This window comes from Neomonachus schauinslandi, chromosome 1, assembly GCF_002201575.2.
Source record: "Neomonachus schauinslandi chromosome 1, ASM220157v2, whole genome shotgun sequence".
Classification (NCBI taxonomy): Eukaryota; Metazoa; Chordata; class Mammalia; order Carnivora; family Phocidae; genus Neomonachus; species Neomonachus schauinslandi.
The window spans coordinates 157,855,093-157,881,260 of NC_058403.1; the positions used below are offsets into that span (position 1 = coordinate 157,855,093).

Below are 26,168 nucleotides of genomic sequence, written 5' to 3' on the forward strand. Positions count from 1 at the left end.
TTTTTTTTAACTTTGTCGGACATCATTGATGGGGACCGGCAGAAGTACTAAAATGTGTGAAGGGACGCCTGGGTGGCTCAGTCGGTTAAGCGTCTGCCTTTGGCTCAGGTCATGATCCCAGGTCCTGGGACTGAGCCCCACATCGGGCTCCTGGCTCAAGAGGGAGTCTGCTTCTCCCTCTCCCTCTGCCACTCTCCGCCCACCCCCCCTCCCCCAGCTCGTTCTCTCTCTCTCTTTCAAATAAATAAACAAAATCTTAAAATAAAATAAATAAATAAAAATAAAATAAAATGTGTGAAGACTCTGCGGGGTGAGTCTGTGGGGCAGCGGCGCACCCCACCCTACCCGGATGGGGGGAAATTAGAGGGTGATACGGCCATGGCCAACGACCATTACGGGCACGGGTCTTCTGACCCAGCAAACCTACTGCTAGGAATTTATTTCCTGGGTGTTCTTCCCGTCGGCCAAAGCTGTATCCCTGAGGCCGTCGACCCCATGTGGTCAGTGGAGTCAAAGACGGGAACACTGAAATGTCCGTCACCCGGGACTGTTCGTGCCCTCAGACAGCCGGCTGCCTGGGAGTCCCCAGGTGGGGCTCGTAAACTGGGTAGCCATAGTTTGGGCATGTGGCCAGATGGCCCCCGCCAGCCTTATCCTCTCCTCAGCTCTGGACAGGAAGGCAGGGCTGGTTCCCCAGGCACTCAGAACCTGGAGCCCCTTTCTTCATGGGCTGGGCTGCCACTGAGCTTGGCTACAAGGACTTTGCAGCAACCCCCCTACCTCCTGCCGACCCCCCTCACCTGGGGTGTTCGGGCCTCACCTGGACAGTGCTGCCTGGGAGCATCTTGCTGAGCAGATGGCCCAAATCCTGGACCCTTGTGGGAAGGATATCCTGTGCCGCCAAGCCCAGGCCCTCCTATCACGTCCCACCCGGGCTGGGGCCTCCTCGCTGGTGGTCGGCGGGAAGCCTGCAGACGAGGAGATGTGATGGGCTCTTCCAATCCCTGTCCCGCTCAGGCCCTCCAGCAAGGTGGCTTCCTGGAGGAACGGTCAAGACATTTCAGAGGATTTTCGGGAGCAGGAAGCAGAGTGGGGACACCTTGCCCTGCCAGTCTACACCACTCCCATCAGTTGGGGTCAGGATAAGAAAGAAGTTCTCTCGCACGTGCCTACTCGGGTAGGGACCTGGGATTTGGGGGCCTGGGCCCTGTGACGAGGATTCTGAGGCACAGTCCAAGCGTGAAGGAAAGCGTGCATCGGTGACCTGTTGGCCACATCGGCACGATGTGGAATGGGGGCTGGCAGTGTGCAGACCACATATTTGTCATCCCTGAGGTAAGCTCTTGCCTTCCCCCAACTTGTAAGCATAACCTCCAGGAGAGAGAGATGGGGAGAGGTTATGAGCAGACTACTGCCTCTATTATTATTACTACCCTCCCAGCCAACAGTGCTCAAGCACTTACTCTCAGCCAAGCACTTTGTAGATGCTGTCCCCACAACAGTCCTACAAGTGCGGAGAAAATTAGGAAGGGGCGCCTGGGTGGCTCAGATGGTTAAGCGTCTGCCTTCGGCTCAGGTCATGATCCCAGGGTGCTGGGATCGAGCCCCGCATCGGGCTCCCTGCTCAGCGGGGAGCCTGCTTCTCCCTCTCACTCTCCCTCTGTGTTCTCTCTCTCTCTCTCAGATAAATATGTAAAATCTTTAAGAAAAAAAAAAAGAAAATTAGGAGGGGCTAGAGTCTCACTGATCTCTGACTCTATGTTGAACTGAGGGGTAGGCATCATAACCCCATTTTACAGCTGAAGCAACTGAGGTTTACTAAGTACTCGCCAAGGTCCCACTGCTAGGAGGTGGTAGAGTAGGAGTGGACCCCAAACCTAGCCGCTCTTGACCCCCCCCCCCACGCTGCTTCTCCCTTATCCACCCTTCCCATCCCGGGGCCTGGCCTCCTGCCACCTTTCCTGAACCTACCCCCCATGTCCCCTGCAGACACGGGGGCGGGGGCATCTGTCTGCAAAGCTGTGAGTGCTCCTTGGAGGGGCAGCAAGGTGGGCAGGGACTCACCACCCCCACAGGCAGTGGACAGGGGCCTCCCTGCATCCGTTACTTGCCCCCAGCCCAGGCTCTGCATGCCACACAGCAGTGATAGATAGTTTGTGAAATACCCCGAGCTTGCGGTTGACCAGAATTCTGAAATAATTCCATTAAGACCGGAATTCATGCAATGTTCTGTATCCTGATGTGGTAAAGAAGACAGCCCGCGGGAGGGGCGAGGGGATGTGAAGGCCCAAGGATGGTGAGGCAGCCTTCAGGCCCTGCAGCAGGGGCTCCTGCCGCCCCCCCTCGCCCACGGGCTCCGGAAGGCCCATCTGACAGGAGCGGAACCCTGATAAGCACCACCTGACCAGGAGGCCCCAGGCAGAGAGATTAATGCACAAATTGTCAACAACCTCCCCACGATGCACCCCCACAGGGGGAGCAGGGGCAGATGGGGGGGGGCACACTGGGAAAGGAAGGACAGAGAGGCCTCAAGCAGAGATAGGCCACAGGACAGCTCTGCCTGCCCCAATCCTTCAGCTCCAGCCTCACTCCGCAACCTGCAGCACCCCAGCCCTGGGCACCCTGAGCGGGAAGAGGCCAAGGCATAAGGCCGAGCGAGCATCTTGGTGGCCCAGTTATCCCTAATCTGGCCCCGGGGCCTGAGCAGACCCTTGCTGTGCAGGGCTATGGGGGAGTCACCTGTGGAGCTCCCCCTTGGCCTGGAAGCTTCCTACAGGTGTGATGGCTCTTGAGCCTCTGTGCCCATGAGTGGAGCCTCGGGGGCCCGGGGGTTCAACCCAGCCCTGCTGGCCTCGTTGGCCGATGCCAGATGGAGATGTGGGCTTCTCCTTGACTAATGCCTCCTCACTGTGCTGCAGAGCATCCCTCCGCTCCTGCAGCTGGGCAGGGACTCCAGGCCCAGGCTCAGCAGGAGGAAGACAGGCCCGGGGGTGGCTGTGGGGTCACCACAGTTCGGGTCTCCTTCACACAGGTCAATAGGTTTAGGCCAAGGAAGTTTCCTCTCCTTGCCTGGAAACCAAAATCCCAAGGGCAACCTCAGGGGTTTTCCATAAAGCAAAATGCATCCACTGGAAGGGCTGCCCTGGACAGGAAGATGATGAGAGCCCCACTTTTTAGGGGAACAAAACAAAGCGAAACCATTCCCCTGAAGGAAAAGGATGGTACTCGCCGATCAGACACAGCGAAGGCCCACCGGCATATCGAGTTTGCTGTGGGGGCAACTAGGCTTCCATCTTTACGTCTTTAATTAAGGCCATTCTTCTAAGTTGTATTTCCAGCTTTGTTTCAGAAGCTCTGAGCCAGGAGCCTCCCCATGTGCCCCAGGCTTGCTCCCTCCCCTGCCCTTCCCTGCGAGGTAGGCTGCTTCCTTATGATTCTCCCCTGGGGCTCTGTAGAGTTAGCCATGCCGCACGGCTGCCCCACACCATGTCAACCCGTCCCCGTGCCTCGCCCCAGAACGCCTCCCTCCTGTGTCTGCATCCCTCCATGGGCGAGGTGCCCTGGGGGCCACCTGTCCAGGGCCACTGGCATCCACTGCAGACAGGCTGAAGGTGCCACACTGGGCTGCACCCTCCACATGCAGGGGAGATTTCCACCTACAGAACAGCAAGGATCCAGAAGATAAACCCCAGGGCTGGCCTGGGTGATACTGATCTGGAAGAGTGGCTCCTGGGGAGTCCTGGGGGGCCACAGACTCTGGGGCCTTGGGCCAGGATAGGGGTGCTCCCAGGGTGTGGATGGCAGTGGGGGCTGGGAGCACCGCAGGCTGTGCAAAGGCTAGGCACTCAGGAACCGCTGCTGCTCCGGTCCGGGGCCACAAGGTGGCCTGATCATTTTTTCAAGAGACGTAAAAAAATGCCAATTTTTAGGGAATAGCGCCTGGCTTTTAAGTGTTGAAAATTAACTCAGTATTTCATAATGATAATAGCATTCAGCAGGAAAAGAAAATACATCTGGCGGCCAGCTGGTACAAACAAAACGCCCATCAGCGGCAGGGAGATTCACCAGGTTCCACACGACATATGGCCAGTGTCGTGAAAACGCAAAAGCAGCCCGGGCAACCTCTTCTGAGTATGTGTTCTGGGCCCAGGCCAGGGCTGGCGCTGGGCAGCCACCGAAATCAGACCCTATCCCAGGCCTCAGGAAGGTAGACAGAGTGGTGGGAGCAGTGGACAGAGACAGGTCATCGAGGTGCAGAGAAACGGGACGTGCATTCTTCCACAGGCAGGGGGAATTTTCTGGGAGCTTACAACAACTTGCCAACAAAGCTTTCCTCTGGGAGAGTAGTTGGCAACTGTGGGCAGGTAGGAAGGTAGACGCCTCTACTTTTCTCTTCTGATCTGCTTGAATGTTTGCCTCCAGCATGTATTACTTTCACAACTTTATAGAACACAGGACATATGTTTAATGAATCTGTCTGCAAACCAATGCAGGGATACAGCTAGGACATTGTAACTCAAATCACAGAGTGCACAGCAGGGCAGTGACTGTCCTCATCTAGGAGAGAGGAGGACGGTGCCATTAGGCCTTCCCAGGGGTAATGCTGGCGGCTGGGTTTTCGAGAATGAATAGGAGTTTTTCCCAGGCAGACAAGGAGGGAAACTTCATTGCAGACTAAGGAAATCGGTGGCTGTCGGGGTCACTGGGGAAGGTTTTCTGGACCGGGGCTTGAAAGATAGACAGACTTGGAGTGGCAGAAAGGATTAAGGTGGTGGGCGTGGCACACGCATGGACAGGGACAGAGAAATGAACCTGGCATGTGTCAGGGGTCTGGAGTCAAGTAGGAACCACAGGGTGGTTCCAGAGCAGGGACTGTAGCCTGAGAAGGTCCCTGCGTCCCCACAGGAGCTGGCCCGGAGCTGGCCCGGAGCTACCTCTCAGAGGTCCAGGAGGACCTCAGTCCATCACTAGAGGACGGACGGCTGCCTCGGGCACCTTGCCCATATGGTGTCTGTGTGGGTTCCCCCAGGGAACCTGAGGACCCGGGGCCCACCCATGGGTAGTTGCAAAAGCCCGAGCAGCGTAGCATGACTAGTCCCCAACCAGGAGCTGGTCACCAGGTCTGAATCTCGCTGGGAACTTTCCTCACCACAGTGGGACCTTTAGCTCTTTCCCTTAGCTCCAGTTTCCTTAACAAAACCTCCAGCTGCAGGGTAACTGTGAGGAACCAAGGGTAGGAGGATGCCAAGTTCCCAAGGCAGGTCCTGATAGTCGCTGACATTTATCTGACACCCGCTTTTCGAAGAGCTCTATCAATCTGTTTAGTCTGCACAAGAGCCCTGTGTGGCAGATCCAGTGCTAGTCCACATGCCAGATGAGGAAACTGAGGCAGGCAGGGTTATACACTGCCAGTGAGTGTGGGAGCCGGGATCTGAGCCGTGACCAGCTGGCTCCAGCATCCAGGCTGTCACCCACCACGCCCTTCATGCTGGTGCCAAGTGTCTTCATCACTCCCAAGTCGAATTTGGCTACCCTCAATAGAGGCACTCTGTGCCAGAGCACAGGCCACCAACTGGCAAAATCAAGCCCCAGCCGGCAGAAACGCCGGGGCCTCCTCCGGGAGGGGAGAGGTGTGCATTTCCTGGGCGGGGGCGCCCTCTGCTGGCGGAGGCCTCAGAGTCCCCACCGGCCTCGGAGGGTCGTTGGAGCATGGGGAAGCGCGTCCAACCTGGCTCACACTCAGCTGCCCCATTTGGTCAAGGGGAAACCAAGGCCCTGAAAATGGAGCAGTAACTTTGTCCAGGGCCACAGAACAGTCCATGGAAGAACTGCAGGGAGAAGCCAGACTTATGTCTAGCAGCTGGCCTGTGGGGTGAAGTGGGACACCAGCATTTACTGAGCACCTGCTGTGTTCTCTGTGCACCTGGTCTCCCAGGACCCCTATTATAGAAAAAATTATTCATGGCACTCACTAAAGACAGCAGGAAAGACTTTAGGCAGGGGGCCACTGCAGTGAGGACTTGTGGTGGGGAAGTGATGGGGCTCGACCCTGAATACAACAAAGAAAGGGGAATTTATGGGGCAGGGGGTGTCAGTGGATGGCAATGAGGAAGGGGAAATATCGGGCCAAGGGGGGTTTCTTGCTCAAGGACATTGCCTGGGACATGCTGGGGGTGAGGAGCCTGGTCAGATTTGTAAGGTGGAGGATTCTAGCTAAAACTGGATGTTGCAGGGGTACCCGACCGGCTCAGTGGGTGGAGCGTGCAACTCTCGATCTCAGAGCTGTGAGGTTGAGCCCCATGTTGGGTGTAGAGAGTACTTAAAATAAAAAAAATCTTGGGCGCCTGGGTGGCCCAGTTGGTTAAGCGACTGCCTTCGGCTCAGGTCATGATCCTGGAGTCCCGGGATCGAGTCCCGCATCGGGCTCCCTGCTCGGCAGGGAGTCTGCTTCTCCCTCTGACCTTCCTCCTTCTCATGCTCTCTGTCTCTCATTCTCTCTCTCTCAAATAAATAAATAAAATCTTTAAAAAAAAATCTTTTTAAAAAATAATAAAATAGGATGCTGCAGAGGAACACAGAAACCACCAAGTCAAGGCCTAGTTGAGAAGAGACTTCAGAGGAGCCCATTTGGTCAAGGAGAGTCTTCGTCACCCCTATGGCAACCCTAGGGTGATCCCATTCTACAGATGAGACCCAAGGCTCAATGCCAGGCTGATTCCAAAGCCACCCTGCGGGCCAGCCTCCCAGGGAACTGCACCTTAATGGCCCCTGTGTTCCACGGGGTCCAGTGGAGGGTGGCATAAGGCAAAAGGGACTCAGTTTCTCCTCTGAAATAGGAGCTGAATTAGATGGGTGTTTGCCAGCATTCAAACCCCACCTTCACACCCTATGCCATATGCTCTGGTCTCATAATCTGTGTTCCCACAGTAACAACAGACCCCACCTCATGACCACTGTGGGTCCACGCCTGGCCCCTGCCAGTTCATTTGGGCCTAACAACAACAACGGTTCTCAGAGTTAGAAATTAATATTGCCCCATCTTATGGATGGGGAAATCGAGGTCAGAGCACTTGAGTACCTTGCTCAGTCACACTGCTCAGGAGTGGTGAAGCTAGCAGTTCCACCCCAGGGGCCTGCCAGGAGGCCACCTCCTCCCCTCAGGTTGGTCTCACAGTCTCACTTAGTTGGTTTTTCGTTTGCTTGTTTGTTTAAGATTTTATTTATTTAATTGACAGAAAGAGAAAGAACGTACAAGCAGGGGGAGCAGCAGGCAGAGGAAGAAGCAGGCTCCCCGCTGAATGTGGGACTCGATGCCAAAGGCAGATGCTTAGCCAGCTGAGCCACCCAGGCGTCCCCTAGTCTCACTTAGTTGTTTGTTTGTTTGTTTAAGATTTTATTTATTTATTTGACAGAGAGAGACACAGCGAGAGGGGGAACACAAGCAGGGGGAAGGGGAGAGGGAGAAGCAGGCTCCTCGCTGAGCAGGGAGCCCGATGCGGGACTCGATCCCAGGACCCCGGGATCATGACCTGAGCCGAAGGCAGACGCTTAACGACTGAGCCACCCAGGCGCCCCTAGTCTCACTTAGTTTTAATGAAACTTTGTAATCTACCATTTCACTGGCTTAAATAAAATGTACTGTGAAAAACAAATAGAATGTAAATCAAATAATGGGATTCCATTCGGCTACACAGAGTGGTGAGCGGGAAGCCTGGCATTTGCAAGCAACTCTGTCTTCCTGAGATTACATGTTCAGGGCTGTGAGACCCAGGGCGGCCCCACCTGGCTGTTTCTTCCCCACCTGCCTCCTCAGTCAGTTTGTCCCACCTTGCCCAGGGAACTGCACTCCCTATTTGCTCCAACAGTGGGTGTGCTGCTCTCTGGGGACACTGACACCTCGGAGCAGACTGCAGCTCTACACCAGGGCTCCCGTCTTGACCAGTCCGGGCGCAGCCCCAGCACTGTGTGGGTTCCACCACATACCCCCTGTTCTGCAACCAGACTTGCCCAGTGGTTGTGCGGCCCCAGGAGAGTCACTTGTCTCTGGCTTCCAGTCCTTGCGGTAAATGGAAATGAATTACACCCACCTGCCAGGTTTGCTGTAGGGACTAAACAGAACCCTGGACAAAGTATCAAAACAGGGAGACACCACATGCACCCCAATGTTTATAGCAGCAATGTCCACAATAGACAAACTATGGAAAGAGCCCAGATGTCCATCGACAGATGAATGGATAAAGATGTGGTGTGTATATATATATATATATCCACAATGGAGTATCACTCAGCCATCAGAAAGGATGAATACTTACCATTTACATCAACATGGATGGAACTGGAGGGTATTATGCTAAGTGAAATAAGTCACTCAGAGAAAGACAAGTATATGATTTTACTCATCTGTGGAATTTAAGAAACAAAACAGATGAACATAGTGGAAGGGAAGGAAAAATAAATAAGACAGAAACAGAGAAGGAGACAAACCATAAGAAACTTAACTCTAGGAGACAAACTGAGGGTTGCTGGAAGAGAGGTTGGTGGGGGGATGGCGTAACTGGGTGACGGGCATTAAGAGGGCACTTGATGCAGTGAGCACTGGGTGTTCTAAGCAACTGAGGAATCACTAAACTCTACCTCTGAAACTGATTAAAAAAAAAAAACCCAGGATGACACCACTGGTGGCGGGGGGGGCACATTGGTGGCCATCCCTGCAGAGCCTGTGACCTGCCAGTCCTCTCACCCCAGCTCCTTTGGCCAGTCCGCCTCCCTGCAGCCTCCTTTGGGATCTATCTTTGGGAAGATGGACGTGTGGGTGTCCAGCACTGGGAATGGGGGGTAGGACAGGAGGGAAGATGAGGGGTGTGGGCATCCATCACAGGGGTGGGGAGTGGGACATGAGGGAAGATGGGGCTGTGGGTGTCCACCACTGGAGGTTGGGGGGTGAGACATGAGGGAACATGGGGGATGTGGGCATCCATCACTGAGGGTGGAGGGTTGAGAAGTGGAGGACACACAGTGAAATAATCTGGGATAGAACACTGTGGATATACAAACAGCAACATGGGTAGACCCCAAAAATTGAGCCAAGTGAGATCAACAAGAATCAGAGTATGATCTAGAGCCAGTGGACACACCTGCATGAAGACACACCACACGCTTTACCAAGACACATACATATCTGAGGATGTGCACTCTACACAGTGGGGTTGTCCACAGGGACAGGGGATGGGAAGAGGGGTCAGGATGAAGATACTGTGCGGAGAGAGGCCGTGTGTCCCAAACTGAGAAAAAGATACAAGTAGAAAAGATTAATAATAGAATGCCCAGCACAGAAGCCAGCCTATCAGGCCCTGGTTAAGGCCTAAGTATCTGTGTCCATGTCCATCAGATGGGAGCCTCGGGTAGGAGGGCTATCTGTGCTGAGCCCACAGTAGGTGACTGTGGGTCCTGAGTAACAGGTGGGCAGCGCCCCTAGAATCACAGGACAGCCACGCTAGGATGGGCCTTCAAGACCAGCTCTGCCAACATCTGCAATCCACAAGCCCTCAAACCCTCCCCCTGACACACACACAGTGAATCACAAGGGCTATGTATTAAGCACACACATTCTTTGTGCTGGGATATTTACTTACGTAGGTTTCATCCTCACAACACAGGTATCATTTAGCCCTCTGTTTAGGTGGAAAGGTAAGTGACTTGCAGAACCAAGAACAATTGCGGGTAGGTCTGATTCCACCTCTTCCAGCTGCCCCAGGGCTGCCTCCCACCACCACACACACATACACAGGAATACACACACACACACACACACACACGGGTCACAGCCTGACAGAACACCTTCCTGGAGCTGCCTCTTCCCCTCCCACGCCTCGGGTGTGCACAGATACCCCATCACAGACCTCACGCCCCAAATCGCCCCTCTCTAGCTCTGCGAAGTTCAAACAGGTCTCCTCCTCAGGACCCGATCTCCATCCCTGACAACACTCCCCTCCCCCAACCTTGCTCCTGGAGTCCCTCACCTGGGTCTCCACAGGTGCACCTGGTCTCCTGCCCAGCTCCCTCCTGGCTCTGAGCACCCTGCTCCGGTGATGAGGCCTCAGAAGCAGGGAAACCTGGCTTTCTGGAAGAGTTCCGGGAGCCAGTGGGTGAGAGGCGGTGCCCTCATGTTCCTGCAACACTCCGTCACTGTGTGCACAGACCTACCTTCACTGCAGGCCTTGTGCTGGCCACAAGACCCAGGGCCCGCCCTGGCCTCAGCCCGGTGGCCGGGGTGGCCAGGCCCGAAGGGGCATGGGTCAGAGTCACGGGCGCAGGGCCGAGACTGAGTACACAGACAGATTGGTGCCCCCCAGAGAGAAGCCCATGTGAGCTGGGACTGAGGAGGGGGTGGCACAGCCGTGTGATGCGATGGTGCGCGTGACAGCCCCACGCAGAGGGCCGGAGGGTGCAAACGAGTGTTTCTGCTCACGCGGGGGCCCGTGGAGTGGCCTGTGTGCCCCAAAGGAGAGAGTCGGAGGGTGAGAAGACAAGGCCCAGAGGGCCAGGCCTGCCTGCTGTGCCCCCTGGGCTGCAAAGTGAGGTAAGAGCACCCGCCCACAGCGGCCGAGGGCTAACAGAGGCGACACACGTGCCCCGAGTGCCGGTTGCTGTCATGACCCTGGCCGTGGCCTTCTAAGGTTGTGCAGGCGGAGATTTGCCCACTCCCCACCTAGCATCTGGCACCCGTGACTCGGCCCAGCAGCGGGTAAGCACGTTCACACGTCCCCCTGTGAGTCTTGGTGAGAACCCGAGGAGGGGGTGGAGTGGTGTGCCCAACCCTGATGACCGCATGCCTGGGGGGGGTGTGCCCTCTCTGCCCGCCATGAGGGTCCACAGGAGGCAGAGACAGAGAGAAAGCCTCCAGCCTGCTCACGCAGGTCATGCAGGCACAGGATCTGCTCTGCTCGCCTCCAGAGCTCAACAAGGCAACAAGGAACCAAGCCCAGCACTGGGAAGAAGCCAGAAGGGGGGTGGGGGGGACCCCCGTGCCTCCCTCCTCAACTGAGGCTCCTCCCTGCCTGAAGGGCACCAGCATCCTCAAGAGTCCATGCTAGAAGGGCCCTCAGACATCTGTCATTGTACAAGAAGACTTGAGTCCCAGAGGGGAAAGGGACTTGTCCGAGGTGGCCCAGTGGCTGGCTGCAGATCTGGGACCCAGCCTCCATGCCCAGGGCCTCAACCCAGTGCACTGGGGGACCCCCGTCTGCACCCAAACCAATGAGTAATGGATGCTTATAAAGGCACTTTGTAAACAGCTGAGCTCTCTGACGAAAGGGTTACGCTGATCATTCTAGTACCTGTGGAAGAAAGAGACTCCATTCCTTGAGCCACTGCTGTGGAAGGGTGTCACTGTGCCATGTCACTTGGTCCTTCCAGACCTCCCATCATACGGTCCCCAATCTCCAAGCGAGCAAGGTGAGGCTGGAGAATAAGCCAGGTCTCAAGTGGGTCACACCCCCCAGTCAGGAGCCTGGCCTGGGTAATGACCACACCCTGATGCAAAGGGCTGGGGAAGACAAGGAGGGCTTACGGCCTCCAGGAGAGGGAGCCAGCAGCTGAGGATGTGGGCTGCCCTGGGAGGGAAGGGGTGTCGTGTTAGGAGGTTCTGCAGCCGCCAGGGCCAGGTTGGGCCAGGTCGGGGTGGGGCGGGACGGGGAGGAAAGAGGCAGCCGGACTTCCAGCATTCACTCAGCCTTGCAGCCCACGCTCTGCCATGCCACCCCCCAGAGCTCCTGGCTTCCTCAGTTCCCAGCCCAGCTGTCTCCTTCCCGGGATCCCTCCCAGCCCTTCAGACTAAATCCATTTATCACAGCACCGTGTTTTGTCCTTCCTAGCATCCATCACTACCTGCAAACATTTATTTTCTAGTTCCTTTCTAAAGGTCACACGAGACGGTGCCCTCCTTACCGTGTCCCCAGTGCCTTCCAGACACAGTGTCTGACACATAGTAAAGATGTTTGTTAAGTGAATCACAGGCATTGACGTGATGCCTTCTCAACTCTGCTCACGGTGAGCGCTCAGTCTAGGGAGGCAAGCAGTCCACTGCACCTCAGAGAGCATTACCAAATTCCCAGGGGGGATAAGGAAGGCCACCCAGGAGGCAAAGCTTGAACTGTTCCTCTGAGGTGCTGGTGGGAGGCACAGCCAATGGCTCAGAGATCTCCCTGGTCTGTCCCTTCAGCCCTCAGTCCTGTCCAGTCCTGCTCTTGGGGCTCCCTCTCTCCTGGATCTGCAACCTTTCTCTCCCCGTGACCTCTTTCCTCCCCTCAGCATTTAAATGGGCTCCTGTCTTCCTCATCTTCAAACGAATCTTTCTGGATTTCATCTCCTGCATGGAAGTCAAAACTGGGCGCTAGAAACTGGGCTCCTCCTCTCCATCACCTCCCACATGCCAATTCTTCAGGCCCCGTTATTACTCCCCGTAACTATGCCCCCATTCTGTCTGCTTCTTCCGGTGCCCAGTACTACTACTGTTGTGTTCACTTCTGTGTCCCCTGCATTTCCTTCTGGGCCTGCCACAGAAAACATGGAACCAGTGACCTGAGGGAGGCCGGGAATTTAGAAGGCTGGGTCGGATCGCATGATGGGAGGATTGGCCATGGTAGGGGAGAGGCTCTGGGTCGGGTCTAGCCCAGTCTGAAGGTTCCCTCTTCCCTCCCTGTCATCTCCCAAGCCTGTCCAAGCAGGGTACAGACAAGTCCCCAGGTCCCAGGCCAGAGTCCCAGAGTCCAGCCCAGCTTCAAAATGGCGCCGGGGCCTGGTTCAAGGCAGCAGGCCTGTGCGGAGGCCATGGGCCCTGGGGTGCGCTTGGGGGCGTTTCCTGTCTGGGCCTGCGGCCCCCAACCGCTGGCAGCGCGGTTTCCGGCGGGGCTGCGGCCGGGGCCTGCACTATCAGCTCGGCACCAGACGCCCGGTCAGGATACTTGTGGTGAAACTGTGAGGGTGCACTCAGTCCTTTGGGGTTTTCTCCCATGTCAGCCTCCAAGACAAATGAAGGAGACAAAGTGACATCCAGCCCTTCTTCAGCCATGTTTTCCCCCTTCTGAGCCAGGGGCCGGGCTGTAGGCAGCAGCTGCCCAGGGCTGGGGGACTGCCACCCAACCACCTATGGCTGCAGGGGCAGCTCGAAGCTGCGGCAGTGGAGGCCAGGGCCAGGCCACTGGGATCAGGAGTCTTGGGCAGGGCTGGACAAATGGGATTGGCCTGGGGGTCTGAACAGTGGTGGGGAAGCCCCCGGTGAGCACTCCTCTCCACCTGCCAAGAGGGCCTTGGAGTGGGCAGACTTGGGCCTGAGACCAAATGAGAGGCATCTCGCATCTCATCCTATACTGGCGGGGGGGGGCGGGTACTATGCCTGGGCCAAGGCTCCACCCTCAGGACCCCACTTCACTGCACCCCAGGACTTACAAGGAGGAAACTGAAGCCCTGTCTGCCACGGAAATCAAGGACCAGAGAGGCAGAGGGCTGTCCATGGACTAAGATGCTATGCCCCTGAGCTAGGAATATGAGGAGCGGGGGGAAGGAGAGTGTGGGATGCCTCACCTGTGGTCCCCAGCCCTGATGCTGGGTGAGCCATGGGCTCTGGCCCCCAAACCCTACAGGACATCTGGGAGCCCAAGTCCTCAACGCCCTCTGGCAGCAGCACGGCCCCCTTGCGCAACAACCCCAGACCCAGCTCTAGCCCAGGCCAGGGCTGTGGTTCCCAACCCACACCCCTAGATGGCGCCATAGCCAGAGCATTAGCTTTGGGGAATGTCAGAGCTGCCCTGCCCTTCAAGTGGCTGCAGCCCCGCACATGCGCTGCTCTTCTAGCCCAGCTGGCCCTCTGCGCCTGTGCATTCGGCCTTACTTCCTGGCGCCCCCCAGTGACGTGTCCACAGGTTTCACACTGACACGAGGGCGCAAGCGCAGCAACCTCCCCAGGCCTGCGAGCGGCCCACCAGCCCAGCAGAGGGCGCCCGTCGACACAAACCCTTGGTTCCTGCCAAATTGTCTTTTCCTGCTCCAAAAGTGAGAAAAGATTTAACCAAATGCAAAAGTGCGAGAGGGCTGAGGAAGAAACTGGCCAAATGGCCTGAGATGGTATCTATCCGGGGTAACCAGGTCCCCTCCCTGAGACACACAGCTGCTGCTGGGGCTTCCTTAGAGAAGCAGAGGCAGCGCAGGGAGGCAAAGGAGAGGGGCAGCCACTGCCGAGCAAGAGGCAATTCCAAGGGAGGGAGGGGAGGCCCAGCTCCGTCCCACCTAGGGGCGCCAGAGGCTGGGTGCGTGTGGGGTCAGGCCATGAGAACACCACTGTCAACTCCCATCAAGTGCCGCCTCCACGCTTTCCAACCCACGAGGCCAGAACACCCCAAGGACACACCCAGGCTCATGCCAGAAGCACTGACTGGCGAAACGCAAAGAGATTAAGGGATGCAAGGAACCAACAGTTAACGCTTAAGGTGCAGTTGCCCTATGACCCTTCACGTGTGTTACTCATGTGATCCAGCCTGTGAAGCAGATAAGGGCGCACTGCTCCATTTTACAAATGAGGAAACGGCCGCCCCAGACTCGCCTGAGGTCACAGTAAGTGGCCCCTCTATGCAGTCCATCTGACTGCATGCCCGAGTCTTGAGCCAATGTTCTCCATATCCAAGTCCTCTCCTTCCTTTGGACGCTGGATCTTCCCACTGCCTGAGAAACCTCACCCTGCCCACCTTTTCCTTCCTCTATGTTCAGCCTCTCATTTTCCACCAGACCCGTCCCACTGGCAGTGAACACACTTGGAGTCTCCCTCTGAAAGCTTGCAGCTGCCCGGGTGCCCCCCCAGCCTTCCCTCTCGAGGCCTGTCTCTGCCACACACCATCCGCATTGGAAGCGAGCCTGGCCCGGCCCCGCCCCCACCCCCTGGCCCACTGCTCCACCCACACTGTGCTCAAGTCCCTGAAGGGCCACTGCAGCGACCTGCTCCCAGCATAGGCTGACCTCTCCCCGCCTGCTGCTCCTAAAACCCCCTTCCCTGGGGCCCCGTGACCCCACACGCTCCCACTCCCTTACTCCACGGGCCACTCCACAAGCCGTGTGCAGGGAGCGGGGTGCTCCAAGCAGCCACTGCACTTTGCAGCCATACATTCAGTTCCGCATCTCTTCTTCTCGATACCCTTCCTAGGCACCCTCACCCACCACAGCCTCGACCTCACCATTTCCACAGCCATTCCACAGCGTGTTGACCACCACCCACCTTCATCATTTCCACAGCAGGCCCTTCCTTGAACCCCAAGCCTGAATATCCAGCTGCCCCGACATTGCCAGGCACCTCACCGTATCTGAAACAGAACCCATCATCATCCTCCTCAAAACTGGTCTTTACAGACCTCTCCGTATTAAATGAATGGTAAACCATCCCTCCACCCACCCTGCCAATATGTCACACACTGTCACACGCCAACCCCAGCATCTAGCTGATACCATGAGGGGACCTTATCGGACGAAACCCCTGCCCCATTGGAGCTAGTTCCAGTGATTACACACATCCCAGCTGCGGTTATACTGTAGAGACAGACTGCAACAAGAGGGCCAGACTGGGTCTGGGAGATCACAGAAGGCCTCCCTGAGCCAATAACTTAAGCTGTTACCTCAAGGGTGGAATTACCTAAGTGAAGACAAGGCACAGACCTCAGGCAGAGAGGAGGGGGAGAAAGCATGGCACTCATTTCACACTGTCCATTCCACCTAAATCTCTCAGCTGTGTCCATCTGGGCACATGGCCGTTCTTGCCCAAGGTTTTCTCCCACCCCTATTTATGGCCTTCAGCAGTTCAGTTTGCTCTCAGCCAAAATACAAATCTAAGCATGTCTCACACAGTGGTTGGTCTCCCCTTGATTTTAGGATAAAGCCAAAAGCCTTGTCAGACCTACAAAGCCTGATCTCGTTGGGACTCTCCCACCTCTGCAGCCTATGCTGCACACTCTCCACCTCACTCTCTGGATTCCCTCCCGGTCCTCAAGCCCCAGCCTGTCCCAGGACCTTTGCACATGCTATGCCCCTGTCATCTATGTAACTCCTACAGAGCCCAACTCCAAAGTCACTTCCTTAGGGAAACTGCCCGATTCCCCTCTCCACCTAGATCATACTCGCTACTCTCCAATAAATACTGTCGGGAGAACTCTGTCCCTTTTCTCCGTGGGGTTGTCACAATTTGTGATTATGAATTTGTGTCTGATCATCTATCTGTCCTCCATAAGAACCATTGTTCTCTTTTTCATCCATCATTGTGTCCTTAAAGTCTAGTACAGCATGTGATGCAGAACAGATAAAAAAGTGTAAGAACAGAGCCCTTGCTCCACTACTCTGTTCAGCGACCTTATGTAGCCCACTTCTACCTCTGTGGGCTCAGTGTTCTGACATGTAAAACAGAGGCAATGCCTGCCATGCAAACTTGCTCTAAGAAGGAAATCCACTATTTAATGAATAAAAAGCACTTGATAAAAGTACCATCAAAGTTAGTATGTTATGACATGTGATTGTCACCAGAACAAATGTTCACAGTCCCTGCTTTATTTTCATTTGGCCACACACGTTTAAAAAAAACAAACATACACTCACAAAATACCCAAACATAGGGAATTAGAAAGACAAAAAACAAGGGGCTTTTGGGCTGAAAGGATATCCTAGGCTTCAGAACAAAACAAAACCAGTCAGCTACTGAAAATTTCTTTGTTCAAAACGCAAAGATATTTTGTTTTTAATGGGATTTTTTTTCTTTTTTTTTAAAGAACCCTTTAAAGATAAAAACTAAGCTTCTTGTGTTGCCTATGGCAGGGTCTGGCTTCACTTCCTTGAAGGCCTTTTGTAAAAATACAGATGCCAGCATTCAGCAGCCTTGATGGTTGCCTTCCCCCCTTCACCTCCAATCTGCCATCTGGAAGTGCAGCACCCTAGGCCCACCCCGATGGTAATTGTCAGGGGCTACAGAGCATCTAGGATGTGGTCGATCTTGGTGACCAACTCCTGCCGCTTTCCAGAGATGAGCTTCTCATTCTCAATGTACGTATCTTTCTTGAGCTTGCCGGCCACCAGCCGCTCGGCTTCCACCGCGGACTTCAGCACCAGCTCCTTGACCTGCGCATCCAGCTTCTGCATCTCGCTCACCTGGCCGAAGCAAGAGCAGGGCAGAGCTTGAGAGTGGTCCTCCCACCCACACTCAGCAGGGCCCACCACCTCCCATGGGCAGAGGGGCTGGCTGTGGAGGGAGACGGGCCTGGCTTCCAATGCCAGCTCCATTTTCTGTACCTTTAAGCTCTGACCTCAGGCCTCAGCTGTACGGGAGGATTGTGAGGATCGAGTGGGAACAGAGGGGCAATCCCCCAGCACAGTACCAGGCACACAGCAGGTCCTCGAGGTACGTTTATCTTCTTCCCTTTGGCTGGCCAAATTAGGTCCAGGGACTCAGTTGGGCAAGACTAATGGTGGGGGTGTGGCAGAGAGACTGAATGACTCCCCTGTTATCACCAGCTGGGTGTGAGGCTGAGGACTTCACAAGACTTCACAATCATAATCATTCAACATTCAACAATTACTGAGTGAGCCACAGTGCTAAGCACAAGTCCAGGCTCTGGAAAACCGCAGTCAAGACAGATGAGGCATCTGGCCTTCAAAAAGCTACCAGGTAATACTCGAACACATAAGGAGAAGAGTTGCAGAAAGAGGTAGGTGCTATGAAGAACACAGGGTAAGGAGAGGGAGTGCTGCGAGTGGCGTGTGGAGAGGGGGATCATCAGGGCCTCTGAGGGGTACCTCTGGGGAGAAAAGGGGTCTCCTCTTCCTTTATAGGTAACAAGGACTCACTCACAAAGCAGGTCCCAGGCAGGGTTCTCAGCACTTTATATGCACTAACTTATTTCACACTCACAACACGGTGAGGTAAGTACTGAGACAAGAAGAAACGGAGGCACAGAAGTTAGGTAACTTGCCCAGGTTGACAAAGTCTGAATCAAATGCCGGATTCTAAGTCTAGGTTCTTCTCAGCACACACAAGCAGCCTGGAGCCTTGCCCAGGCTGGCCTCCGGGACAGGCAGCTGTCGTTCTCAACAGTGCCCATGTGGACAGTGACATGGAGGATAGCAGAGCTTTCCGAACCCAGCCCATAACCAAGACCCCCAAACTTCTCATTCTACTGTAGGGGCTGGCTCCACAGGACAAGCCAACAGTGAGCAACAGCTGCCCGGCATGTGCCCCACCCAGAGCAGCCCCGTGGTGCTCTAGGTGGGGGACAATCCCTGAAGGCATAACAAGGGAGGGCAAAGAGCCGAGGGACTCCGGGACAGCTGACACTTACTTTGTCACACAGGTCAGAGCCCTCTGTCTTCAGCCTGGACTGTAGCAATGCAATCTCACTGGTCAAGGCCTTGTGCTCCGTCTCCAGGCTCTTCTTGCCGCTGTTGAGAGTGGACACATCCCGTGACTGCTTGTACCTATTGACGGTCTCGTCAAAGTGACGGTAGAGACCTATTCTCTTGTTGACCAGGGTCAAGACCTGCTCCGTGATGCAAGCCACCTTCATCCTGGCCTCTGCAGCCGGATCCTGTGGGGGGGGACATCATGAATGACAACATCCAGGCCTGAGCCTGCTCCAACCTTCACCTCCCAAAGAGTACCCACCACCGGCTGTGCAAACAAGAAAAGCCATCTTCCTGGAAAGTCAGAGAATCAAACCTTTGCTGACACTAAATCTGGACCAGTTCAGCAAAGGGCAGGACTAGGGACATGAAGATGAAGAAGACATTCACTTCAAAGCCTGGCAGGGCAGAGAGAGGATGGGAGAAAGGATATTAATGCTAGAATACACCATGAAAGGGGGCGCCTGGATGGCTCAGTTGGTTAAGCGACTGCCTTCGGCTCGGGTCATGATCCTGGAGTCCCAGGATCGAGTCCCGCATCGGGCTCCCTGCTCGGCAGGGAATCTGCTTCTCCCTCTGACCCTCCCCCCTCTCATGTGCTCTCTCTCTTTCTCTCTCTCAAATAAATAAATAAAATCTTTAGAATACACCATGAAGGGGATAGGTGAGGTGCTAAAGGAAGAGAAACCTCCATGCAGGTCAGGGAAGGCTTCCAGGACATTTATTATGTCTCTCTCCTTAAAACCTTCAAGAGTTTCCCAGGGCCTAAAGGATAAAGCCCAAGCTCCTTGCCCTGCCATTCATGACCCTTTAGATGAGGCCCTACCCCCAAATTCTCTTTCATCACATGTCTACTTCAGACAAGTTCTAGCTTGGCAGCTCAAAAGGCCAAATCTGGTCTGCAAATGGTTGATTTGGCCCACAACTGTTTTTTTTCCCTCAATAAATTATCAAAGCTTTAAGATCAGGAAATGTATATACAAGGAACTGAGTAAACTGACCCGTTCATTCAGTGAAGTACTCCGCAGCTATACAAAAAATAAATAAATAATAATGAGGAAAAGCTCTATGAACCATTTTGGGTAACTCTCACAACCTGTTTAGTTTAAAAAAAGGACAAAACATATATACTTGTGCTACCTTTTGTGCAAGAAAGAAGAGGAAATAGGAATTAAAGTATCTGCTTCTTTCTGCAAAATAAATCAGGAAGGATATCCAGAGACTGATAAAATTAGTTATCTACAAGGCAGGGTTTTATAAATTCATTATCAAAATTAAATACAGTGCCACAGGGGAAACTACAATAAAATTCAAACAAATAAATGACCCTAACTATATTTCAAATGAGTTAACACCGGAAAACTCAGCCAATTACCTTGGAACGCAGTACTCTGACAAGATATTCTCAGTCTAGAGACAAAAAGAACTCCTAACAAATCTTGGGACTCTACCTGATACGTCTGGTGTTTCTGGGGCATGAGTGCAACAATTCTGAAACTATTTTGTGTGTTTACAGAATTCAACAAATGAATAAACATACTGACGCTGGGGTCCAGGAGAGAAGGAAAACCGGTGGATGAGAGAGGACAGCAAGAACCCTGTGGCGTCAGACTGGAGGGAGACATCTGTGTTAAATGCTACTGTAAATACCATACATCTCTCCCCAGCTCTGTCTGCTGAAAGGCCCAAACAGAGCGACACCCAAAAAGCAATGATCGCACCTAGTTCCCAGATCATGCTCTCTAGGTACCATCTCCACACTGAAAGGAACCAGGGCTGCCTGGAGAAAGTACTGAATATGCCTGAAACATGCTGCTAGGCCTGACAATAAGGAAGTGCTTGAAAAAATGATGAGACATGACCAAAATGGACCAATGTGGGAAAATATGAGCATCAAAATAAGTAATACCAGTGAACAGTAGCCCAGAGTAAGGAAGGAAGCCAGGAGTCCCAACAAGTAACAACCAGCCAACCAGTCAACCAGGAAGAGAAGCTTCTCCTTCCAGCACAATGCCAACAAAAGGAATCACAGTTTTCCAACCACCACACTAACAGCAGATTCAGACAAGAATCAATACCAAATGCTAGGACTAACTGGTGAACGTATATGAGAGTATTTATATAGCCTCAAACAAATCATACATTAATTGCAAAGAGAAAAACAATAACTTTAACATGAAGAAATTAGGCAGACATCAACTTAGCCAAGTAGGGACAGTTAATAACATTCCCAGCACTGGGACCAGCTGACATCAGGTACCCCTGAGGGGATGCACTACAAATACGGCCCCACTTTATAGCATTCTTGCCAAAAATGCAGAATCTCAATTTAATCAGAGAGAAACATATGATACATCTAAGTTAAGGGATATTCTACAAAACCGGTCTCTACACGTCAGATATGTCAAGGTCATTAAAGACAAAGAAAGGCTGAGGAGCTGTTCCAGATAAAAGGAGACAAAGGAAGCGTTACAACTAAATGGGATACATGATCCTCAGCTGGATTCTGGAGGAAGAAAAACAATTGCTAAAAATGTTACAGTCACCGGGACAGTCTGCCAGATCTGAACATAGCTTGCATGTAACAGCATTACAGCGACATGACATTTCCTGAATTTGATCCTTCTATACTGTGGTTATGTTAAGAGAATACTCTTGTCCCTAGGCTACATGCATGCTTTAATACTCAAGGGGGTAAAGGATATAAATGTCTACAACTTACTCTCAAATGGCCCAGGAAAAATAATTATGTATCAAGAGAGAAGCCAAATGTCAAGTGCTATGTCTAGGTAAAGAGCATACAATCGTTATTTTTACTATTCTTGCAAAGTTTCCATAAATGTGGAATTATTTTAAAGAAAAGTTTTAAAAAAACAAAAGCAGGGGCCCCTGGCTGGCTCAGTCAGTGGAGCATGTGACTCCTGATCTCAGAGCTTTGAGTTCACGCCCCACATTGGGTGTGGAGCCTACTTAAAATAAAATTTAAAAAATAAATTAAAAAAGGAAAGCAGCATTTATAGCTTAAAAAGTGGAACTATTTCATAATAAAACCTACACTCAGACCTTCTGTATGACAAGGCTTGCGAGCAGCTGCCTCACTGGGCAGCCTGTCTACGGAACCAGCCGGATCAACGTCTTTGCCACATGTACCTTACTGCTCCCTATGGGTTCCGCCGAAGCCCTCCCTGCCGCTGCACAAACTGTTCCTTCCAGCTGAATGCCCTTCCCTACTTTGTCTGCGGTCACCCTCCTCAGGACAGCCCCGCCATGAAACACACTGCGGCTGCCCTGTTTCCACAGCATGCGCCCACCAGCGGCAACCTGCCTCACGTAACACCACACGCTCTGTGACCACAGCAACAAGAAGACGGTCTCTCTCTTTACAGTAAGGATGAGCAGAGGCCACAGGCAGGGGAGAGGCTTCTGGGCAATAGGGTTCTGCCTTGGGCTTGTTGAGAGGACCCCTGTGCTCAGTAAAGCTAACGAAACACATTATCAAGGACACGAAACGACTAACAAATGTAGGAAAAAAGCCAAGGGGTACCTTTGTGATGGAAAAGTCCAGCCTGACGTAGATGATGACAGTGAAGAACAAGATGTAGAAAGCAGCCACCACCAGCAGTGGCTCCTGCAGCATAAGCACCTTGTTGAACGTGTAGTGCACCTAGGGGAGAGGGGAGAGAACAAGGAGCACCGAGGGGAGAGAACAAGGAGCACCTAGGGGAGAGAACAAGGAGCACCTAGGGGAGAGAACAAGGAGCACCTAGGGGAGAGAACACGGAGGATGGGCTCCCACAGGCCTACGGGGACTCAGACACCCGGGGGCAACAGAGGGGCCTCAGCAGGCCCACGATCATCCAAGCTGCCCCACCCAACCCCAGAGGTGACTGTGCTCAAACCCCTGTAGCCCAAGGACATAAAGATAAGGACAGGCAAGTCCATGGCCGCCAGGACCCCATACTCTGGGGAGGAAGACACAGAAGGCAGACCAGTGGAGCACTCACCACGATGTCCTGAATGTGCTGTTCCACCAGATTTTTCTTATAGGCAACAATCACAGGGCGGCCAAATGTGTCTAGGTAAGTGTAGTGCAGCTCATCTGGGGCCCGAATGATTTCATAGGGACTGTCAACTTGGATGTTCCTGGACACAGGTAGGAATGAAATACAGCCTAAGACAAACTGCACTGACCAACGAGGTTTATTTAGGGTCGGAGAATTCTAAGGCTCAGGGGGCCTATCAGGGTCACTAAGTTCCCGCTCCACTCTGCTCCCCTCCTGGCACCAGACCTTCCAAGACAGCTGACCCGCTGCCAGAATACCGCGACTACTCGACCACTCTCCTGCTGAGGTAATGACCGTCTCCCTGCTAATGCTCCCTTGTTCTTGCTAGTGCTCACCAGTACTGGCCAGCCCCCAGAGTCGCACAGCCCACAGCCCCCCTGTGCACTCCACCCAGCAAGAGCCTCTCGGGGACTTGAAGAGGCCCCTGAGAAGTTACTCCAGAAGTTCCTTCTCCTCACATGACAGAGAACTTTCATAAGGTACAGTGGGACATGTCCCGTTTTTGTCTGCCTGGATCCACTCTCCCTCCTCCAGGTTCTCACGCTCTAGTTTTGCTAAAACTCCCCATCCCCCATAGGAGGAACAATCAAGGTGCCGATCTTTCTGGTGACCAGAGTGGGCACATGACCCAAGAGAGGCCAAACAGAAGCTCCCTTTAAGATGAACCTAGAGCGAAGTGACATGGAGACACACATAGGTGTTTATCCCTCCTGCCGAGGGCAGGTCCCCTGTGAACAACTGTCAGTTTCCACCAAACTGACTCCCAGAGATGTTCTGGCTCTGCAACTTATGCTGCCAATTTACAAGTGACTTACCCTTCCAATGCACTCCTTTCTGCTTAAACTGGCCAAAGACAGCACTACTGGTTGTAAGCATGGAACCCTAATACACCATCAGGACCCCCCTTTCTGAACCTGGTCTAACCAGCCCAGGATAAAATAGAGCCACTATTCCATTGCTCTTCTTTTTTGTATTAACACAGCAAAGGGCTCCCTGGCTGTCTTGACTCTGCATTCTGTCCTGTTGCAGATCATCCCATCCCCTTTGGATGCTGCAGCTGTCATACAGAGGCATTCTGTCTGGGGAATGTATTTCATAAATAAACCTTGTGCCCTCATTTGAGTCTAACTTTTCTGTTTAAACTCCAGTCAGAAAGTCCCTACAGACCTCTCAGTCAAAGCTATGTGCTGAGTACCTAGTCAGCACCCCCAAAACATAGCTTCCCCTTGAGGTACAAGGCCACTACCAGAGAAATGGGAATCAGAGGAAAGGAACAGTCACACTCACTTGGCCCCTTCGGGCAAGATGATCTTCACTGTCAGAGAATCTATCACTTGCTCATCAAACACATGGTCCACGAACCTCATCTTCAGTGCATACTGGTCACCTGAAGAAAGACAAACACGTGCAGGGATGTGAAAAACAGAGGAAATGACACAGGAGCTAGGGGTAAGCACAGGGTACAAACACTCTCACCTTACACAGAGAGGAGTAAAGAGATGCTACCTACAGTTAACGGACTAGGAGATTCTGGGAGACAGAGGCGGTGCCGGCAGCATACTATGGGTCTTCCCCAGTTTCTACATAAAGGCAGAGCAACTAGATAGCAAAACCAAAAACCCATGGAGCATTTTTTACAACAAAACTAGGTAAAACAAGGATCTCCACGAACCCCAAAATACAAACGGGGAAGTCACAAAACGCCAACAACAGACAACGTGCACATTACTAGTGTCTGTAAAGGAGAAAGCAGAGGGAGGCAACAGGGCAAGTGACAGACCTGAGAAGAGAAGAGCCCCAAACAGGCCACCACACTGACTAGAGAAGGAGGCAAGCCAACTGTAGAAAGCAGCTGGAGCTCCGAGGAGTCCTCCCCCCCTGACCCCACATGGTGGGCAAGCAAAACAGGCCCACGGACCTGTGAGTCTAGAGCAGTCTAGTCCCTGAGAACTTGGAAAAGCCATCAGAGCTCTCCTCCCAGGACAGCACCCTAAGTGGAGGAAAAACTGCCGGAAGAAAATCAAAATACCATACTAAATCAACAGAAAACTGGCAGTTACTATACCTCCTCCTAAAAACTCACATTAAAAATGAACAGGGGGCCTAGCTGGCTCGGTTGGTTGAGTGACTGCCTTAGGCTCAGGTCATGATCCCAGAGCTCCAGGATCGAGTCCTGCATCAGGTTCCCTGCTTCTCCCTCTGACCCTCCCCTCTCGTGTTCACTTTCTCTAATAAATAAGTAAAATCTTTAAAAAAAAAAAAAAAAAAATGAACAACAGAGGGGTGCCTGGCTGGCTCAGTTGATAGAGCATGCAACTCTTGACCTCAAGGTTGTGAGTTTGAGCCCTACATTGAGTGCAGAGCCTACTTAAAAAAAATTTTTTTTTGGGCGCCTGGGTGGCTCAGTTGGTTGAGCGACTGCCTTCGGCTCAGGTCATGATCCTGGAGTCCCAGGATCGAGTCCCACATCGGGCTCCCTGCTCAGCAGGGAGTCTGCTTCTCCCTCTGACCCTCCCCCCTCTCATGTGCTCTCTCTCTCATTCTGTCTCTCAAATAAATAAATAAAATCTTAAAAAAAAAAAAAAAAAAAAAATTTTTTTTAATTAAAGAAAACTGAGCAACAGAAAAAGGGTACCCCTCACTCTCAGAGTAAGTTATATTTTTAAAAGCTACAAAAAAAAGAGAACATCCCAAGAGAAAATGAAAACATGCCAGAAATTCATGCCACAAAACTAATTAAAATTCCTCCTGCAGGGCACCTGGGTGGCTCAGTCGGCTAAGCATAATACTCTTGGTTTCAGCTCAAGTCATGATCTCAGGATAGTGAGATCGAGCCCCACATCAGGCTCCATGCTGAGCATGGAGCCTGCTTAAGATTCTCTCTCTCCCTCTGCGCCCCCCCCCACCACACACACACTCTTTCTCTCTAAAAAACAAACAAAAAAAACTGTTCCCAGTATTTCAAAGCAAACTAAAGGTACTATAAAAATGACACAAGTCGGGCGCCTGGGTGGCTCAGACGGTTAAGCGTCTGCCTTCGGCTCAGGTCATGATCTCAGGGTCCTGGGATCGAGTCCTGCATCGGGCTCCCTGCTCCTTGGGAGCCTGCTTCTCCCTCTGCCTCTCTCTCTCTCTCTCTCTCTCTGTCTCTCATGAATAAATAAATAAAACCTTTAAAAAAAATAAAAATAAAAATAAATAAAAATGACACAAGTCATGAAAGAGCAATATAAACCAGAATTATAGAAATTCAGAAAAGTGACAGAATGCAGGAAAAAATTCAGGAAATTTTTTATGCAGGAAATAAATTTTAGAAAGAAAATAATTGTTTTAGAAACGAAGGATAAGCTAAAATGCAGGAAATAAATTTTAGAAAGAAAATAATTGTTTTAGAAACAAAGGATAAGCTAAAAGGAATAGCAATGAATAAACACAACAGGTAATCTCTTATAATAAAAAGTAAAAAGAAGTAAAGTTTTCAATGAAGGAAAGACTCGAGAAACTGCCAAATATTAAAAATAGGCAAAGACTCAACATAGAAATAAAAGGAGAAAACTTACAAAAAGGTTTCAAAACTGTAAGTTGAAAAAACATAATGCAGACCCAAGAATAGGAACACGGCAACCACTGCTAAAACATGTTCCAGAAAAGTGTAAGATTTTAAAGGAAGAATCCCTTTCAATA

The 26,168-nt window shown here is 52.5% G+C and overlaps 1 protein-coding gene across 1 annotated transcript in view; it reads right to left on the reverse strand.

The window, feature by feature from the left end:
* Positions 1-16,542: 16,542 nt before the first annotated feature.
* The window catches only part of RPN1 (ribophorin I), a 29,827-nt gene continuing 20,201 nt past the window's right edge, over positions 16,543-26,168 (reverse strand). Inside the window, exons 6-10 of the mRNA XM_021695266.2 lie at positions 23,772-23,871; positions 22,425-22,563; positions 21,965-22,084; positions 18,360-18,605; positions 16,543-17,172 (exon numbers count right to left, since the gene is read on the reverse strand). Coding sequence (XP_021550941.1) covers positions 16,990-17,172; positions 18,360-18,605; positions 21,965-22,084; positions 22,425-22,563; positions 23,772-23,871 — 788 coding nt within the window. The 3' untranslated portion in view covers positions 16,543-16,989. The remainder of the gene's footprint in view (positions 17,173-18,359; positions 18,606-21,964; positions 22,085-22,424; positions 22,564-23,771; positions 23,872-26,168) is intronic.